General features: G+C 36.6%; 1 protein-coding gene across 3 annotated transcripts in view; it reads right to left on the bottom strand.

Moving 5' to 3' along the window:
- Window positions 1-903: 903 nt before the first annotated feature.
- LGR4 (leucine rich repeat containing G protein-coupled receptor 4) overlaps window positions 904-14,570 on the bottom strand; it is a 71,841-nt gene continuing 58,174 nt past the window's right edge. For all 3 annotated transcript variants that reach the window (XM_086895604.1, XM_086895605.1, XM_023928501.2), the window contains 12 exons: window positions 14,108-14,176; window positions 13,449-13,520; window positions 13,291-13,362; window positions 12,538-12,606; window positions 12,058-12,129; window positions 10,871-10,936; window positions 10,202-10,273; window positions 9,270-9,341; window positions 8,856-8,981; window positions 7,537-7,658; window positions 6,902-6,976; window positions 904-3,883 (listed from right to left, as the gene is read on the bottom strand). In XM_086895604.1, coding sequence (XP_086751730.1) covers window positions 2,607-3,883; window positions 6,902-6,976; window positions 7,537-7,658; window positions 8,856-8,981; window positions 9,270-9,341; window positions 10,202-10,273; window positions 10,871-10,936; window positions 12,058-12,129; window positions 12,538-12,606; window positions 13,291-13,362; window positions 13,449-13,520; window positions 14,108-14,176 — 2,164 coding nt within the window. In that variant the 3' untranslated portion in view covers window positions 904-2,606. The remainder of the gene's footprint in view (window positions 3,884-6,901; window positions 6,977-7,536; window positions 7,659-8,855; window positions 8,982-9,269; window positions 9,342-10,201; window positions 10,274-10,870; window positions 10,937-12,057; window positions 12,130-12,537; window positions 12,607-13,290; window positions 13,363-13,448; window positions 13,521-14,107; window positions 14,177-14,570) is intronic.

Raw genomic sequence — 14,570 nt, 5'->3', positions numbered from 1 at the left:
TTGGCTTTAAGTACCTGATGGCTGGATTTATCTGGATTCTCCTTATGTGCTCGTCCATGGGTGCCACACACCTGGTCATGTTGAGAGAGGCAGGTTTTGCAGCATTGCTTCGTAACAGGCTGGTTTCAGTAGCTGCTCATATTCCTTCCCCTCTACCAGCAGCAGACAGAACCAGTGTGTGCTAGAAGACACTGGGCTGACTGCATTAAAGAGTTAATTGCTAGTATAACTGAACTCCAAAACCATACTGAGATACAGTGAAATACTAGAACTTCAAATGGATCACATCTGACCTTTTTAAACAGCATGGCACAAAGACTCACTTGTAAAACAGAAGAAATAAATCCATATGCAAGAACATTGAAAATATTACAGCCTTTCTGGAAGCTTCATGGCTGGATTTCCTTCCCTACTGATTATAAATGGCAGCTGACATTTACAGTCCTTTTTGAGAAGCATTCTTATTACCCTTAACAGGTTGGCCAACAGAGGGAATGTGGGACAAGCTGTGACTCTTATACAACGATGGCTTAAAAATCCCCCAAAATTTTCAACATAAAGAAGTATCAATATGAAAATTATAATTTGTATGATCATTCAAAACATACTAAAACATTTCCACTCAAACACAATACATAGCACCTTTAACCAAGAGATGGCTTCATACGAGGGCTAACACTTCTCTTAAGGTTTTTAACCTATTGCATGCCAAGAGTCATCATTATTCTGAAATCATAAATCCATTTGTAAACTGGCAACTTTCTTGTTTTTCTGGCAATTCTTTCCTGAAACTTTCACTACATGTAGCCAAGGAGCAGATGGGACATAATTTATGCTCAATAATTCTACATGTGCACAGTTCTCAGCTTGAACTTTTGAAAAACAGAGATAAATAACCATAGGTATTCATGTACCCTTTATTTGCTTTCAGTGTAACATTTCATGCTAATTGCAGATGTAATATTCATGAGTGTAAATATAAGAATTACCAACTCTTGGATGGTTTTCTTCCCTTTTTACACTTGAATAGTCTGGCTTACAAAATTAACAGCATACAGTAAATATTCCTCCCATACTTTGTACAAACTACATGATTTTGATATACAATGATCCTGTTTTTATTATAGTGACAATATACAACCACATCTATTTACAATGAAAAAAAGTACATAAACCACATTTTAAACATTCTGCTACTGGCAGCCACTATTGTTTAGGAGGTAGCTTTAATTAACAAAATGAACTGAAGCCACATTTCCCATCATGGGTTCTATCAAATAACTTACAATACAAAGATAAAAATTCATTGTATGAACAGTATGTACAGTTTAATTCTCAAAACAGCAATCTAGCTTTAGATCTTAACAAGAATTTCTCCAGAGTAACTGGGATGGCAGTGGATTTGTTCTTATCTAGTGTATTGTCCAAAAACCTTACATAATTACTTAATCATGTATTAATAACTTTGTATTGTTCATATTTCAAACTAAACATTAAAAAATTGATCATTGGTTGTACTTAAATCATTTGGGTCTCAGAACTTTAATGCTTTAAACAGATTGCACTGATTTATGTGAAAATCAGTGACTTTGCACCGTGTACTTCACTGTCAGTAACGTAATTGGAAAAATGCCTTTTTTTTTTTTGCTGCCCAATTGTGTTGCATTTCCCCTCCATTTCATAAAATCTCAGTCTATCCATAGGTATTACTGGAGTGCTGTAACATTTAACAGGCTGCAGAGTATTAGCCAGTCTTATTGCTAAGACATGAGCTGTGTACAGTGACAGCTCTGCTAACACCCCAGGAACACCAACATTCCTTCCAAGGGTATGACTCGACTGCATAATACTGAAGAAACTTGCTGTGGTTCACCTGAAGTAATGCGTCATCGCTGGAAAAATGTGTTTAACCCTATTATTCCTAACAGCTGTTAAAAATTATTCCAATAAATCTACAGAATATTGCAGATTACAAGTATTTTACTGCAACAAACCATTTTGTTTAATTGAACATTAGCTAAAATATGAAACAAACACATTATTCTGATATTGCTGTCACAGTTACGTATGGGAGAATAAATCCCTTTTTTGGCCCTGCAATAAAATGCATCCTGAGATTCAATGCTGAATATACTATACAAAGCTAGCAATAGATTTTTTTGCTTAATTATAGAAAAGTCACATTTAAAAATAATTTCTGTAATATTAAACAGCTGTCCTTTATATTGTGCTTTTGCAGGGGGGAAAAAATAAAAATCAATAGAACTTACCTCACCACCAGATGAAGGAAAGTACAACTGCAATATGATGTGGTAACACACCATTAGCATGTAAAAACTGTATTAAAGAAACCACTATTGTGTGAAAAGAGTAAAAATATTGGGTAACAATTTTGGTTTACCAATTATTTACAGTCAGGGCAATTGATTTATTTAATTTTTTTTTTTAAAATGTATGGCTCAAGAAATTACTGCCCACTTCCCTTCTTTACAAATGACACTAAATAACGATTACAAAAGTGCTTCCTGCTTGAAAAGTCAAAACAGGCAACAGTCTGCGAAACATTATACCTCTTTATTGGAACAGCTGATGGCAGAAAGCCCTTTTCAGTCTTTAATTCTTGGTATGTTGTAGGCATAACGAACCAAAGGGAACCCTCTGCTTTGGTAGAAACACGCACGGCCGCAGGCCTGCACTTGGTCCGAGCTGTCTGACACAAAGGAGTCGTCCTCGTCCGCGTAGTCAGAGTGGGCTGACTGCGTGCCACAGTCTGACCAGTAGCCATCTGGTCTTTGGCAAGGCACCACTGCCAGTGCAGGACAGCTGTGGGATTTTATTAAATGTTTACAGGGCATGGGCTTGGATAAAAGGAGTGATTCGCAACATTCACACAGAGCAACGCTACCCTGCAGGTGGGTGTAAACGCCGCAGTCGTAGTAAAAATCCTGCGTCACGCGGCCCCCTTGAGCACTGACAGCAATTGCTACTGCTCCGTTCTTCCTGGTCAGCTGGCGCCTGAGCAACTTCCAGTCTTCCTTGAACTTTGGGTTGAAGAATACGTACAGGACTGGATTCAGGCAAGCAGGCAATGGGAAAAATATCAAAGTAACAGACTTCATGATTTCAGGGCTGATAGAAATTGCAGTGATCAACGGTGCAAATGAGAAAAACGCAACAGGACAGAAAAAGATGCAGTTCGTGAAGATTAGCCAAGCAACATGCTTAATCGTGCTGGACTGTGAGTTTTCGGAGAGATCCTCTTTTTCCAAGTTGCAATAGAGTTTAGTGTAGATAATGGCCATTAGCAAAAATGCTAATGAATTCAGTAGCACTAAAGTTACCGTGAAACCTAACAAAGGTGTTTCTCCAGTAGGGAAGGGCAAGCAAAGGGGTGATGCCGAGTACTCTGCTTTATAAAAAAGTGGTAAGCATCCCGCTACCAGAGCACACAGGAAAGCAAAAAATGCTGCAATTTGAAATTGTTTTTGGCGATTGCTTTTCCCCTTTTTAATGAACTCCTTTGCAGAGAAGCTCCGTTCAACAGCAGCCAACATCAGGAAAAAAATGGCACTTTCTGATGAAAAAACTGCAAGAAACCCAGCAATTCTGCAACCACTGCCAGTCTCCCACCATATGCCAAATTCAGCAAATCTTCCCCAAGATACAGCATCCAAGAATGTTAAAATACCGGTATAGACTCCCATAAATAAGTTAGAGACAGAAATCAGGCTTATAAACAGCTTGGAAGATGGCAATGTAGTACAGGATGCAAATATTGTTAACATGACAAGCAGGTTGAAGAACAAAGCAACCAAAAAAATAAACCAGACAGTAAGGCGAATCATCCAGCTGCCCAATAAATATTCACAAGGCTTAAAAGCACCTAGAAGAAAACAAAAAACAAACAGAAGGACAACAAATTTAGGAAAAAAAATCTGCCTTAGTAAGTAAGATTTTGAAAAGGTCTTAAAAGCATACTCCTCATTAATTCATGAATAGAATACACACCTGAACTGCTAAATAGGTCAGCTGAAAGTAAACTATTCTGCTGAAGTTATTCACTAATTAATTATGTCTGAAATAACTACTGCAGTGAATGGTCACTTGAGAACATTTTGTATAAACAAGCTAGCTAAACAAACTTAATTACCTTTTAGCTATTCAAAATAGCTTTTATTAGTGCCACCTTAATACTTTATTTTATGTAGATTTCATACTTCATAAAAAAGTTTGGCAAAAAATATAAAAGTGAATGTTCACAATCTCCTTGTAAGGGAAGAGAATTCTTTAGAAAGAACACGTTCTCTCAAAAAATTATTCACAAACCTTATGCCTTGTGGACTAATTTTTGGTCACAAGGAAGTATCTGTAGAACAGCAGACAAATTCAGTTTAATCAGCTTTAACAGGGACAGGCATTTACCACAAGCCCAGTCCCCCAGCCTTGCCACTAAAAGGCACTGTGAGCTTGAAAAGTCATATGAGAAAAATATTTTTTCCTCTTCTTTTGCCACTTAAAGCACTTTATATAATAAAACAATCCAACAAACAAAATAATAGGAGACAAGAAAAAAAGGTCACTACTATTGCTTACCCTTCTAATCCCCCCAACTGCTATTTATTCCATAGGGAAATCCTACTGATTTTAAGGAACAATCAGAAGAATTTAACCTCTCCTATTCCCCCATTAGGCACTGCTAATTGTCCTAAGCACAGTAGCCCAGGATCCCTCCCTGCAATTGAGGACCACTCAGGGAGCTCAAGAAAAATTCCCAACTATAAAGGCTGGAGCTTCTGAGCTGGATTCAGCCTGTGACCCTGGCTCTGAGCAGCACATGCCCTTCCTTTAGGCAGGGGAAAGGTAATGCAGGCAGGAACAGAACTGCCAAGAATGATTAAATGTCAGGGCAAAAATCCCCCAAGGCCTAAAGCAACTTCCAGAAATTAATGAACTGCCAAGCAAAAAAAAAAAATAAAAATAACATTTTTGTTTATTTAAATGATCAAGCTTTGTTTCTGACCACAAAATAATGGAGCCTACTGGATCATCAGGAAATCAGGAGTAAAACCCCTTTTTAGCAGGTATTCCCAAGTAAATCATCAATGACAGAATAATTAACTTTACAATACATTCATGTGACACAGCAATACCTGCTAAGATGATCTACTTAAAAATAAAAACAACTTCCTACTTTTTAAATTTTAAAATGTCAATTCTGTGCTTCCAAAAACTGATTTGAAGCCATTTTTCTAGTTGCTGTGCTTTAGACAAAAGCCACCACCCTTTCCTGTCTTTCTCCCAAAGTCTAGCTATCCTTGGAGTTAAAAGTTACCCTCCTCTCTCACTGATATTCCCAGCCCATGCTGGGAGGGTGCAAAAATTCGTGCTCAGAAGGGTGTTTCAGTGAACTTGAGCTACTTGAGCACCACTGTTCAACAATCCATTCTTTAGATCCACTTTTAGATCCACTTTTCACTTTCTTTAGGCAAAGTGAAAAGTGGATCTACAGGCTGAGCAATGATTCAGAATTTACATGGTGGGTGGAGTATCTTATGACCAGATGGCAGCATGGCATAGAAACTTGTTAGTATGAGAGGGACTAGTGAAAAACAAGGCAAATTGTGAACTTGTAGAACAAGCTCTTTCTTTTAGACCTATTGCAGCATTTCTGGCATGGACAAAAAGAAAGAGCTAAAGACTTTAACCCATGTAACACACCATCTCAATTCTCATTCTGTAAACAGGAGATCAAAATCAAGTAAGCACCTTTAGCAAATTAACTTTCAGATTATATACAATTACATTAATAATATATTTGACTTTCTGACTACAGTTTTTTTTGGCTGTGATCAAGAAATCCTTGTGATATTCTGGATATTACAGCCAAAGCTAGCTCAAAAGATAGACAGATTTTCATAACATAAAATAGTAGTTAGGAGAAGAGAAAGAAATAAGACTTGGAAAATTCCTGCTCATACAGAAGTAAATTCATTGGAAGCATACTGTTCCCCCTTCTGCATGCTCCTGTTTATGCAGACAAAAGGGTACAAGGTGTATGGAAGGAATCCTCTGGAAAGGCTGTGGCAAAGGCAAGAAAGTAAGAGACACCACAGCAATTCCTTTATGAGTTGGGTGGAATAGTGTACAGAAATTTGCAGTTAGAGTAAGAGAAAAAGGGCAGAAACAAAGCTACCTAGAATGAAAATATTGCAAGATCAAAGACATTCAATACTCCTGGACTATTCATGCCTAAATTGGAGCAAATCTGGTATGCCAATAAGAGTGTTCACTGCACAAGTGTGTTTAGCAGTTTAAGATGCTACTGCCTACTCCAGCTACCTGTAACAGCCCTTTGCTCACAGTTACTGAGGCTACAGCAGGGCTGGGGAACAGATCACACCAGTGCTCCTTGTCCTCTCTCCTGGAAAGACATTAAGCTTCATTAAAACCACCAATGATAGCAGTTTGAGTTTTTAGTTAATTTTTGAGTTAAGCTTTTAAAGCACAGGCTGAACTTTCACTGGAACAGATGATACAGTCTGCTCCACAGATATCTCCTTGGCAAAAATAAGGTAGAATTAGGAGGCAGTGCATTAAACACAGTAGACTCCAATTATGAGCATTACAGTCTTGATTATTCTGCTTATGGAAATAAATTTTGGTATTTTTCCTAGCATAGTTCTCCAATAAAGGGCTATGTGTCTAAAGCTGAGTCAAATCTTTGTGATTGCTCATCCAAAACAACACTGACATCAAATCAAGTTTTAACAAAAGCATTGGAGGATTTAATCTTCTGTGTACAGAATGACTACCAGGAATGAAAGATGTAATTCTGCATTCAACTCTTCGCATAACACCATGCCTGAAGTTCAGTGTGGCTAAAGCACATTTTAAGATTTACCTGTTGCTGGTGTACAGTGAATAATAGTCTGTCCCAATTCCTCATTTTTCCCATTTCTTGGCATATCTGCATTAGCTGTAGAAGTGAAAAACATGTTAGTTGCAGGAAGAAAAATAAGTGAAATGGCAGTGAAGCTGCCCAGGATGGAAGTAGCTCACTGACACCTGAGCCTTTTGACAAGTGAAGTTGTTCTGGTTTGCCACATAAGGTCAGATGCTCAGTACTGAAATTGCTGCTCATGTGGCTTTGTAACAAAGCAACATTTTTGATCACTGGGGGAAGATCTAGGGAGCCTGAATTAGACAGTGGAAGGACAAGTCCTGTCTGAATAGAAAGGCTGAAACACTGAGAATAAAACTATGACAGAAGAAATACTTGCAGTTTGAATTTTTTTTAATTTTTTTTTTTTTTTCCAGACAGGCAAGTCTTTCAGTGTTCAGCATATCTTTCAACTGTTTAGAAGGAACATGGCACTGCTGATTTGTAAGCAATTGTAAAGCACTTTCAGAAACTGCTTTTCTATCCCTACAAAGACTTATATTTTTCATATTCCCTCAATCAAAGGCAACACACACTACTACTATTCTAGTCTGGTACAAAACAATACTGCTGGTTAAGTATGATGAAACATTTACCCTTCTCATGATCCATCAGGGCACCTTGATCTTGGTGACTAGAATCTTCAGCATTAGAGCTTAGATAAGAATCACAACCCCAAAATGCACAGCACTGATAAGCATATGGTACAGAGAGTGACCTGAAATACAGGCAGAACAAGGAAGACCATTAAACTTTGTAATGAAAGTTACAATTACCACCTATTAAAAATATTTAAGTAGCACACTTCAGTGCTAAACTCAAATCTTCTTTTTCCTTACAGTGGCTGATAAAAACTATTTCAAACTGGATCAGGTATAACCATTTCTAATGAACTCCTGCACCGAGATAAAGGACAGGTGATGTATACAAGTGAGAAGTACAAAGATGATATTTTGATATTTAGTTCTGTACTATTCTTTCCACTCCATATATACAAACCAAATTCTGATCATGGTTAGTTTGTAGCATTGCTGTAGAAATTAAAATGAAAACTAATTAGATGAGCTAATTAAAGAGTAATTGTTTTCTAAGAAAGATAATTCCCAGATGACCACAACCTTGGGTTACATATATCCTTCTAACTCTTCATTCTCTGATACCAAAATAAGATTTTTATTTTTTCTATGTTTGGCAGAAATGATACATACTATTATACTATACATGGCAGAAATGGTACACACTGTACTGCTATTCTGGCAGAGAAGAAGTACATTTTCAGAGAGTTCTAAAAAAACCACATAAACAAACAATGAGGGGATGGACCAGAATCTATTTTTTTTCACTCAGGACTACAATATCAACTATCCTGAATTCTCTTCTTGAAAATATTTAGGAGGAACAGCAGACTGCTTCTTCTAAATGTGCAGAAAGGTCTTTGTAAAATGTAAAACAGTTCATCACTGTCTGATCCATCTCCCACAAAAATCAATTACAGGTTTCCATGCCAATGATTATTTTTATTCTTATAATTTGCCTCCAAGAAAATATTTATAAAGCATGGTGATTATGTAATCAGACACCTGTGTGTCAGCTCCTGTTTTCCACACTGTGAAAGACAGATGTGCTCAGTTCAGTAACAAATAGAAATCTACCCAAAGCACTACTCTCAAGTCAGATGATATCTTGCCTGAAAAGCTGTGGAGGAAAAACAAAAAAAATCCCAAGAAAATTATCTGCAACTGGCTTTTACACCAGAGCAGTCAGATGCCCTTTATGCAGACCAACACTGAGACACTAGAGGACTCAGCAAAGGGCCTGATCATTTGTAAATGAGTACTAACATACTTATTTATGAACATTTAGTAACACATTGCTTGGTACTGCAAGCACTCTGTGCTGTTATTTACCAACATACCGGAGTTTTGCGAAGTTCTTTGCTGCCAAAGCTTCTTTCAATTCAGAATTGCCTGTGAGTTTAAGCTGGTTCAGTCCACTCAATCCTTCAACTGGAACAGAACTGAGCTCGTTGAAACTTAGGTCTCTGAAATGTGAATATAAAGACCATGTTACAAAGTAAGTTTGAAGATCCTCTGGTGAACATTTCATTAAAGTAGGGAAGGACTTTATCGTATGAGGCTGTGGTCTGGAAATGCCTGTCAGTGCAGGAGGCACTCTAAACAAGTGTGCCATGCATATATTGAGCTAGCAAGAGCCTTCCTGATTCACAGATATTAAACAAATTATGAACACATCACTTTTAAGCTAAAAGTATTTATTATTTCAGCGGTTTGATGATAGAGGAGGTGACTGCACAGAACAGCCTACTTACAGGTTAAGAAGAGCTCCAACAGTGATGAAAGCTCCCTTGTGGATCTGATGGATCTGATTTCTACTGAGGTCCCTGCAATGAATTCCAAAGGAGATTATTTTGGCAGTTTCACCAAATGTAACAGCCAATGTACTGAGGGAAAAAAGCTTAGGTGACAAATATACCCATCTTTTATCAGAAAAGCAGAATATATCCCTTCTCTTCCCATTCAGCCAGGTGTAACAGCAGCCATATTCCTTGGTAGGGCAGCTGTATCCTGCTTCATCACTGAAGTAGAATCCATCTCCCATTCCTGCTCACTTTCCCTTTCTTTCTGACACAGCCAGCACAACCTGTGCACCCAAGGCAGAGGCTGGCTCTGGCATCACCTATTCCCAGCTTGAAGGTGCCAGGATGACCTCTTTGGTGACAACTGCATCTGTAGCAGGATATGTTGGCAGAGATGGGGGAAGGCAACAGAAGAACACGCAGAGGAGCAAAATCTACTCTGCTTTCAAATCCAGCTCCAGCTCTGCTGGACCACCATGACTTCACATAACATTCTTCTTAAAATACCTGTCTATTTATGGATTGTTTTTCCTGCTAACTTAATATAGCTTGAGTTGCAAGGGGAGAAGATAATTTTGTTTGCTTATCTGCTTCCCCTGAGGAAAATAGATAGGATCTCTCCAACAAATATTATATAATGAAATAATATAGTTACAATGCCAAATACTGGACCACTGACAAAATCTCATTTTTAGACTTCATATTTATAAAAATATTTTTATAGGCTAGAAAAATAAGATGGAGAATAGAAGGAACAGGGCTGAAACTGGCTGCTGGCCTTTTGCCATCAATCAAATTTTTAACACCAAACCCTGCCATCAGTTTACATGGGAATCAAAGACATGATCTTGTTTTACTCAGTATGCAGCTATATATGCACTTACAGGACACGAAGGGAGGATAGTCCTTGAAAGGTGTCCTCTGCAATTTCATGGATTTGATTATGCTGTAAGGAACTGCAAAGAGAAGAAGCAGAAACAGAACTTTATTAGCTGATTTCAAATGAAAGGATAGCTTGGTGTCTGCTAATGGATGGCTTCAGCCTTATCAATCACAAGATTTTACTCATTTCCACTTGCAGACAGACTGTCAAGTATTTTGCATCAGCTATGTTAATACAAAGCATTTTCATGGCACCTCTGCCCAATCCCAGTTCACAACTCAGTTTAATTTAGAAGAGACTATTAAGTGTGGACTGAATTAATTTCAAGCTAAAAATAACACTTTGTGAACACTGAAGAGTCATACTGAAATTTCAAACAACACTCCATTCTGCATGGAGTCTTTAAGCATACTCATTCCATTTATGTACATAGCAATACTACTATGAAATGCAGGATTAAGCTGTGTCTTTCATTTCTTTTGTGCCACAGGAATAATTAAGTATTAGCTAATTAAGGAAGACACAAGCAATCTCATATGAGATCGTATTATCTCTCTCTGTCCTTCATTTTCAAAAACTAAGATCAAACATGAAACAAAAAAGTCTCTAGAGATGTGGAGTCAGAATACTAAGGGGTTTATAAAAATAAACAACACTTATTTCTACTTACATTTCTTCCAAGGTGTGGCAGCCCTTAAAACTTGGGAGGTCCTTTATATTGTTGTAAGACAAGTCCCTTCAAAACAGAAAATGGGAGAAGAGTGCTTAGTTCAACTCCTTTCTACTTGAAACATCTCATCACTTGTAACTATTAAGTAGATTGACAGAAAAATCATCCCATTAGTATCATTATGCTGAGAAACAAAGAGCAGTTTAGAGAAAATGACAGAGGGAATCACAGGTGTGAACTCTACATCTTAGTATACACATACCCTAAAAAACATTTAAAACTTGCTCCCTGAATTCTGAGAGTTATAATCTAAAATATTTATTCAGAAACTGCTTTTTTAGAATAAACAAGGTAAATTGTATGTAAAGCACAAATTTGGTGCCAATTTTGTTTAGAGTGCTGGTAATTGCTTAAGCAAAGCTAGGAAAACTCAGAATGCTCTGTGAAACAATGCAGCAAAAAAAGAAACAGAAAAAAAAGACTAGAAACAAACAATCTTAAAATTTCTATTTAAAAGGTAAATGGCTGTTTGAAAATAAATCCCACCTCACCATTTTTTCTCCCCTGCTTTTCTTCTATCAAACAGAACGTATTTTTTCTCCTCCCTTTTCCAGGATTTGCTTTTGTTCCACATTTTCCTGTGTGTATCCTTTGCAAACATGTTTTGTTCCCCATCCTCCTAATGGCTTCAGTTACCAGCCTGGGGTTTTTTGCATTAATTTTAATTTTTTAATTAATTTAATAATTTTAACACATCCTCACTGCTTTTTATGTCTAGCCTTTGTATTGCTATTTCTCATCTCCATTTCTTTTGGTTCCTGATCCTCTCTCCTCTGTCCCTGAACACAAAAAGTCAAAGCACTATAGCTAAACTCTTCTTTAACCTCTAAACACAGATAACATTGTGCTAAGAATGAATGGTGGCAGAACAAATCTGAAGATAAGCACCACCTTACATATCTCTCATAATGCATGAAAGAAATATCCCTATAAAGGGGACTCTGTTTAAGGAATGTAAGGCATTACATCAAATCTGCCAAAAATCTTAATTGGAACAATCAAGAAACCACATTTCCAACTTTGCTAGAACTACTAGGATGAAAAATTCAAACCAACACTTTAAATTAGATTTCAGTTTCTTTCAAAAGATTCTGATGTATGAAGAGGGGCACAATATGTATACTTACAAAGTTCGAAGCACCTTTTGCTCTTGGCATAAATTAACAGGAATACTGCTTATCTTGGTCCCTGTAAGAGTTCTGTGGGGAAAAAATCCCAACAAACCCACACATATAAATGCTTGTTTTGGTTATGACAGATGGCATAACAAGGATACATAAGAATAGAATGCTATTGGGGTGCTAGATACACCCACCAAAATTTTTTTGTTTCTTTCTTTTTTTGGAAGAGGACAATTTTTCTGTTTTTCAGTTCTGGGAGAAGGGGTTAGTATCAATGGCCTTTTTCATAGTCTTTTCTGTTCTTCCCCTACTTAAAAAAAACCCCATTAAGTGGCACCCAGGTATCCCAGGGAGTAAAACCTTATCATCGAATTTATTGACAGAGGACCAGAAGATACATGTGTTTGCTCTCCAGATCCACTAATCATATTTCAATTACTTCAAAAGAGGAAAACCCAAGAATTTATTTCTGCAGAAGACACTTACAAGCTCTCCAGATTTACAGTTCCTGTCAAATTAGGAAACCACTGCACCATGCTGGCACCCCGAATGACCCTAAAACAAAATTCCCCATAAAAATTAGCTGTGAGCAATTATGGCATTGAATTGTGACATTCAGTCTTATTATCAGGTAGATATTTACACCAAGGAGACATTCTAACATTCTTACTGCTTTAAAATTTTACACTTGAATAATGGGTGAAAAATAAGTCTTTTCACTGCTTCTTATACTACTCATTTGCTTAATAAATTACTCCTCCATGAGCAAACAACTGGAATTCATCAAACTGGAAAGAGTGCTATCAATACATGTATGAAAAGTGTAGTTTGTAGCTCAAAGTCACACTCCATTTTGCTTATTATTCATTATCCCCAGAAGTGATATCTTTTAAGAGTATACATGCACTAACCTGAAAAACATTCTCACAATGTACATCCCTGGCTCAAAAAACCACCAAGGACACATTGCAGATTGTTTAATTGAGAATCTGAGCATTTGGCCTTGGGTTATGTATCTTATGAAAGGTAATTTTTTAAAAAAAAAAGTTGGACAGCGTATTTAATAGACCTTAAGAAACTAGCTATTCCCAACAGTAACAATATTTATTAAAACTTACTGAATAAAAAACAGAAAAAACTTCTAATGTAAGAGGGAGTCAGAAAATTTATTTATTTTGAGTCCTTAGCCACAACATTTCATACCCATTTATTGTATGGTATTGTCAAGAAGGTACTTACAGGGAATGCAGATCTGACAGATTCTGAAATGCTGAGTTCCCCACAAAAGACAAAGGATTATCATACAAATGTCTGGGAAATGAAAAACATGTTTCAGTGGTTGTTCTTACAATCACTGACTGCTAAAGGCTAAAAATAGATGGATGAAAATTACTTACATAGTTCTTAGAAGGGGGTTTCCTGCAAATGCACCATCAGGAATTATGGAAATGTAGTTACTGTGAAATCCCCTAAAGATATTAGCAAAGAAAAACCCAACATTTAAAACTATACTGCCAGCAGAATCAACCAGTAGTCATCTTCATCGTATCTACCCAATTCCCAATCCTGCCACAACAAGGATTGCAACAGGACTAAGTCAATCTGTAGGAGTAACTTTAAAGGTATTATTTCTGTCTACTGCACATCAGCTAAACTGAAAATATTTCATTAGAAAGAAATTATTTTGACCAAACATGATGCTGTACTTTCACTTTTCTTACTCATCTCTTAAGGAGGGGACAAGTAAAATGTGTGTCATCAATGATTACCTAATCTGCTACTGGAGGCCAAAACCATCTCATGATTAAGATCTATGCTAATGGTTCTCCTGAATAAATTGCCTGCTTATGTAACTCCAAAACAATTTTCAACACATGCCCTCTTCTAGATGATGATTATATTTTCTTTTAATTGTAGCTTCAAATAGCATAACTTAACATAATTTAGGCTCCTGCACAATGAGACAAGTATTCCTAAATCCAGGAATTTTTTTTCTCTTTTTGTTTATGAAAAGAAGAAAGAAAACTGGTAAAAAGGGAGAATAAGTAATACTCACAACTCCTTTAGATTTGGAAGTGCTTTTATGGCTTCAGGGAACTCTACCATGTTATTATAATTTAAATCCCTAGAAGAAACAAAGCAAGAACATTATAAAATTTTTAACAGTAGCCATGAATTGTCAAAATAATTTTTGCTTAAGACAGTCCAACGAAAAAGAAAAGTTCTCAGAACACCTTTAACTAGACCATAGGATAACTTCAACTTGGATTCAGTCTTCTAATGTTTCACATGCTTATAACCAGCTAATAACTTAGGTAAGATATTTAATATTACCCAGAAGATTATTCATATTTAGTCAAATAATATTTCCTTACAGCAAAGCTCAGTATTTGTCAATACCTCATAGATTTTTTTTAGAATTTACACAGAAATGAACTATGATTTCAAAGATCTTTTTTTTAAAAAAAGTAGATACAAATGACTACTTTTTATTATCATCTTACTAAGAATACTTTTGT

The sequence above is a fragment of the Cyanistes caeruleus genome, chromosome 6, assembly GCF_971803275.1.
Source record: "Cyanistes caeruleus chromosome 6, bCyaCae1.hap1.1, whole genome shotgun sequence".
Lineage (NCBI taxonomy): Eukaryota > Metazoa > Chordata > Aves > Passeriformes > Paridae > Cyanistes > Cyanistes caeruleus.
Note: the sequence above shows the minus strand (reverse complement) of the source record. Positions and strands in the feature narration are given on the sequence as shown.